General features: G+C 41.2%; 1 protein-coding gene across 1 annotated transcript in view; it reads left to right on the top strand.

The window, feature by feature from the left end:
• Positions 1 to 3,301: 3,301 nt before the first annotated feature.
• The window catches only part of SSR3 (signal sequence receptor subunit 3), a 29,845-nt gene continuing 27,189 nt past the window's right edge, over positions 3,302 to 5,957 (top strand). The window contains exon 1 of the mRNA XM_086944125.1: positions 3,302 to 3,830. Coding sequence (XP_086800251.1) covers positions 3,727 to 3,830 — 104 coding nt within the window. The 5' untranslated portion in view covers positions 3,302 to 3,726. The remainder of the gene's footprint in view (positions 3,831 to 5,957) is intronic.

Genomic DNA, 5,957 nt, shown 5'->3' with positions numbered 1-5,957 from the left:
TCTCTCGGTTGATTGTTGGCTCTTTTTTTACAGAGTCTGATGGTTTTCTCTGTGTAGTCTCTCTGTCTCAGTCTGTCGCTTAATTCATTAGCTTGCAATCTATAATCTGCGTTGTTGCTGCAATTCCTCTTTAAACGCAAAAACTGACTGTAGGGAAGATTGTCCCTCAATGGTTTAGGATGAAAACTTTTATAGGACAAAATGCTGTTTTTGGCCGTTGGTTTCCTGAACGTTTTTGTGTGTAACTCATTGTCCTTTACGAATATGGTTATATCCAGGAAATCAAGGTTACAACTAGTGGCTGTATGTGTGAATTTTAGCCATGGGTCAAGGTTGTTAAGCCAGTTCATGAAAGACTGTAGGTCCAGTTTTTTATCCCAAATCATGATGATATCATCAATGTATCTCTTCCAGTATAATATACTGGAAGAGAAGATGTTGACCCCATTGGTTATGTGGAGTTCTTCAAAATGACTGACGTAGAGCCCTGCCACCGAGGGAGTGAAGGCGCTCCCCATGGAAGTTCCATGGATTTGAAGATACAAGTCATCCCCATAGGCAAAGAAGTTCTCCTTCAGTGCTAGTTTACAGCACTCGAGGATGAAGTGTCTTGGTGTTTTAAATTGCCAATCTCTCGAAAATAATACGTCTTCCAAGACTTGCATGGTATCATTTTGGGGCAGACTAGTGAAGAGGGCTTCCACATCTAGGCCCACGAGTAGCATCGTTTGTGGATTGAAAGGTTTTTTATCTATTTGTACCAAAAGATCACGTGTGTCCTTTAAGTATGCCGGTGTTTGTTGGACAAGTGGCTTAAGATATTCATCGGCAAATTTAGAGAGCGGTTCTAGTATTGAACCGATGCCCGAAACTATCGGACGACCTGGTGGTGGGTTTCTGTTCTTATGCGTTTTTGGCAGAGAATAAAAGTAGGGAGTGATGGGTTCTTTTGTCATCAGATAATCTGCCTCCCTAGATGTAATCCAGCCTTTAGTCTCTGCTTCATTTACCATAATCGAAATGGTATTCCTGAGTCTTTCAGTGGGGTCTGAGTCAATCTTTTGATAGAACCTTGTATCAGATAGGAGAGCTAAGCACTGTGAGTTATATCCTTCTTTGCTCAAGATAACAGTTCCACCCCCCTTGTCCGCTGGCTTGATCACTATTTCATCATTGGTTTTTAACGCTTCAAGGGCCAAGCGTTCTTTTTTGCTCAGATTTTGGTAGGGTTTTTTATTTTTCAATTTGTCTACTCCATTTAGAAGTGCCTGCTCAAAGGTCTGTAATTCTGGGTGTACAGTTGAGGCCGGTGGATTAAAGGTGGATTTATTCCTCAAAGTAGTATCACCCTGTTCTATCATCCCAATGTTGGTGTTCTGATTGGAAAAGAAGGCCTTCAATTTTAATGTCCTGCAAAATTCTGCTAATTCACTCTTCAATTTGAATGTGTCAAGTCGGGGGGTAGGTACAAATCCCAATCCTTTGTTGAGGATTTCGATCTGTTCCTTTGGTAATTCGATACCTGAGAGGTTAACTACGAGAGATTGGTTTTACTGGTGGAGGGGTGGGATGCTGCCATACTGCGTGTCTGCACATTCCTCTGTTGGTCTTGCCATCTGAGTGATTTTTTCTTTCCTCTTGGCTGATTTTGGCCTCTCGATAAAAAATGAGGTTCTTTTTGGGTAGTGTGCATGTTGTGCCCCATCTGTTGGTCTCCCAAAGTTGGCATTTGTTGCATACCAGGATTGAATGGATCCATCCAGCCTCCATATGGTGGAACGAATGGCTGGTAATATGGCATGTTGTACCCGTGAAAAAATGGTCTCTGCCATCTATTTCCTCTCCTTGGGCGGTTTTGTCTGTAATTACTCCTGCCTCTCTTGGAGAAATATTCATCCGTACTATTGAAGGAGTTGTTTGAGGAGTTGTTTGATTCGTTATCTGATCCTGTATCCTGTGGGGAGTATTCCTCAGCAGTATATGGGTGCATCTTTTCTTGGTTAAATTTTTTCAGGTCTTTACCAAGTTTATTCAACTTGCTTTGTGTGAGAAATTCCCGGGTTTCCTCCAATTCTTTATTGATTTCATCCAACCTCTGTTTGTAAACTGCGGGATTGATGCCTTTCTTTAGCTCCTTCTCGCAATCTTCAATCTCTTTTAGGAGCCTATCTGATAGTCTTTTTGCGGTTTTAACAATGAGTACTAGATAGTCGAGAGTACACTTCCACGATACTGAGGACCAATCCCGTCGGAAGGCTAAGTCGCTCAAGAAGATACGTGGGGCATTGTTGACCCAGAGGCCTCTTGGTGCTGCTTTCACTCTCAGGTATTCTGTCATAATGATACCATGTATAGATGTTCTGATCTGTTCCCTTTTCTTCTCCGTCAATTTATCCCAATCATCTGCCTGTGCTAGTGCTTCCGTGAGTTCAGTGTTCTGTAGGAGTGATTGCCCTGCCAAAATTTCATCTATGTCATTAGCGTCAAAGCTCAAACCAAGGTTCCCCTCCATTTTGAGTTTCTGGATGGTATATATATATACACAAGATGTATATATAATGTTTAATCCCGCTGCTGCACGCAGCTTAAGTACCAATTAATCAAGACAAAGTGACTGCCCCCCCCCCCCCCCGAATTTCTGCTCATTAGGTACCTACGTGTAAAAAAGATGTGTATAATATCGGCATCTTCTGATCCGCATTGGAAACATTTCCCATTGTTTGTCTAATCCTCCCCTCCCCCCCCCCCCATTTAAAAGCTTGGGTGGGGTGTAATAAAGATTAAACACAGTCTTATAGTGTTGTGCTCCTAGATTCGCAGATATTAACAATCCCCCTGCCAATTCAATGGAGGTTTCTATCCGCACACCAGTACACCCCAGCCTTTCATCCCATTTAGTGTTGTGAATCTCTGAATCACTACCCTTGGTATCTAACATTATATTATACAATGTCCCAATGTGTGCATTCTTCCTCACAGCTTCAATAACAGGATTTACTCCGGTTTTCAATTGATGTTTCCCTACATAGTTACTAACTTGTAGATATTAAGAAAATTCAGACCTGTTAAGATGAAACTTGTCTGTTAGGATTTCAAAAGACATTTAAGCTCCCATTAGAATATAGATCTCCTAAATGATGAATCCCTTTAGTCCGCCATCTATCTATGATCCTATCCCTAAATATCGGTGGGAGAAGTGTCGTAGCTGTGAGGGGGGATTAAAGTCCATTTCTCACCCATGGAATTCTTCCGTCATTCTACACATGGCAAAACAGTTTGAGGAACTTTATTTAAAGCTTGAGGGTTTTCTTGTATTTTTGATGGGGTGGGTTTTTTGGGGGAATGCATTCTCTGAAAGTACGCAAACCAGATTAAATATAAACGTTTTCCATAAAATGGTATTACATTTGAGTAAATTAAGAACTTTGGTCTAGCATATTCACACATGCCAATACTTCACAGCGTCACTTAAAAACCTTGGCTTTCACTTCAGAATGAATGAGTAAAACAACATTAATAGAGTGCAGCGGTGAACTCAACAAGGTATCCTTTTGCTGTCTGACAATGTATCTAATTGAGTTACATTTGCTTGCCTTCACCTCCTTAGAAATAATTGTAGCATGCAAGATGTATCTTAATATGCGAAATATTAAGAACAAGTTAATGTTTCATTCACTTAGTTGAAACGTCTCTTTTCTTTCAGGGTTGTACTGGAGGATATGGCACATGGATCTTGTCCAGTCTGCAGTTCTTTACAGTGTCATGACCCTCGTCAGCACCTACCTCGTTGCCTTTGCATACAAAAATGTAAAATTTGTTCTCAAGCACAAGTAAGCATTTAGTTTGTAAATCTATATGTATATTTATCTGCAACGAATTAATTGAACTAATTTGAGTGCATGGGACTCGTTCTGAGAGCCTGATAACAGATCCAGCTTGTACAGCCATTCAGTTATTTTGTAGTTTTATTTCTTTTCCCCAATTTGTTTCTTAGTGTGAGAATGAAAACATGTTACTTATATAAGTGAGAACCCATGGATCTGTTACTTTGTCGTCCTCTATAAATAGACCATACACAGTCCTCATGTTTTCAGAAATAGGCTGTCTAACATCAAACTAAAAAAATGGTCCCATAGTGGTTTGCTCGACACTGCCATCAATGCTTGCTGGGCTTTCTCTTCAGAAGAGGTACGACTGCAAGTAGCTATAGGTGAAGCTTTTCGTTTTGTTGCTAAATATATTGGAGTGAACTTAGCATCTGCTGTTACTGACCGGATTTAATTTATTCCACTCTGCTCCTGCCATGCCAAAGAGCAAGCCTCATTAGTCCTGTTGCTCAAACAGAAATTGTACAATTGACCAGTGTGGCTGGAGTGAATTTGGAAGAGAAATGTTAATCAGCCTGCCTCAATTTCTGCAAAGGCTCCATGGTGCACAGCTGGACATAATACAGCTGAGACAACCTCTGGAGTCAGAGGGTCAGCTCCCCAACCAAAGAAGGGAATAGTGCAGCTGCAAGCCGGACACCTGCCTTTGGCATATATTTTTGAATAATCTCCGAATATGGTCCCCATAATGTGCATATAGCAGCATCACAAATCCGCAACAAAATCGAATAATACAAACAAGAGCAGGGTAATGCCACAAAGGCAGATATCATGGACCCGGATTCTTGAAATGGAGAGTATACAGGTGAAAACCAAGCCAAATAAAAAGTGGTTTTGCTAGTGGGTACTGCAATGGCCAGAAGGGTCAGCTATTTTGATACTGTGTGCAAATGAGCCTCATCATGCTGTATTCCAAAGGAATAGAGTGCAAAATAAACCATCTGTGTTTCATTTTGAAGAATGTGCCCGAATTTCATTTTGTGAGTCCTGGTTCCTTTTGACCGATGGCAATGAGTGGTGGTTAGGCTCCATTTGACAGTTTGACTAATTTGCCACTCGTAGTGGGCTTACAGTACTGTTGAAGCCCAAACTGGTTTAACATATACTCCCATTCAGCACTTGAATTTCTCAGTATAGTGAGACAGGGCAGTCTAAGACTTACTCAACTAAGTGGGGAGATTTCGATGCTCCGAACACAACCCTCACACACTTGTCACTCGGCAAGGCTTCCGTTTTACATCAGTGTTCTACTTTGTTAAAAGAAAAGTTCTTTAATGTACACAAAACTAAATAGTTTCCATAAACCAATGACACAAAATTAGAGCTCCCTAGGTACTTCGCTGCCTTTCCAGCTTAATAGCTCCCTGTAACAAATCCCTAGCTCCTCTAAAGAACTTCCTAGCTCCTAGAAACTAACAGGTATATTTTTCAGTAACTTTGGACCCTAAGGGTGTTAGATTTAAATTTTCAGATTCGCAAGCATATAACAGGCTCACACATTGATAACCATTTATATTAATGGTGCTGAGTTCATACATCATGTTCTCAAGCACAGGCCCTCACTGCCAAATGCTGAATATACAATCCGTCTACAGTGTGATACACTTCAAGCGACCATCAGTAAGGTTGCAAAACTGAAAACGTGAATTGTATCTGTCCTTGTACTTCTTTGATGCTGGTTGCAGTCCCTTGCACAGGAGGGATTTGCAAGACTGTCAGATAACCTTTCCCGGATTCAAACAATACCCATGTACACTACTCCCAAACGATCATAGAGTCCACCCTAAGACTGGTCAGTCTGACGATCAATTCAAGGAAGGGTCTTCTCTGTTCAAGTTTCAGTTCCCATTGTAGTGTGCAAGGGTCATATGAGCCTACTGGGCTACTCTGATGGGAAAATAAAGGTGCTTCTGAATCCCTGAACAGGACACATGTTATTTAGTAGGCCCTTGATTTTTTTAAACTGCTGACCACAGGTGGAATTTTTCTGTGCCCACCGTTCCATGAGCACACATCCCGACAACCTTCTCTTGCCAAGGTAAAGCTGGAAAACGGGCACTGATCTATCCA

This window comes from Lissotriton vulgaris, chromosome 11 (genome assembly GCF_964263255.1).
Source record: "Lissotriton vulgaris chromosome 11, aLisVul1.2, whole genome shotgun sequence".
Taxonomy (NCBI): Eukaryota; Metazoa; Chordata; class Amphibia; order Caudata; family Salamandridae; genus Lissotriton; species Lissotriton vulgaris.
This window is presented reverse-complemented; position numbering and strand designations above follow the sequence as displayed.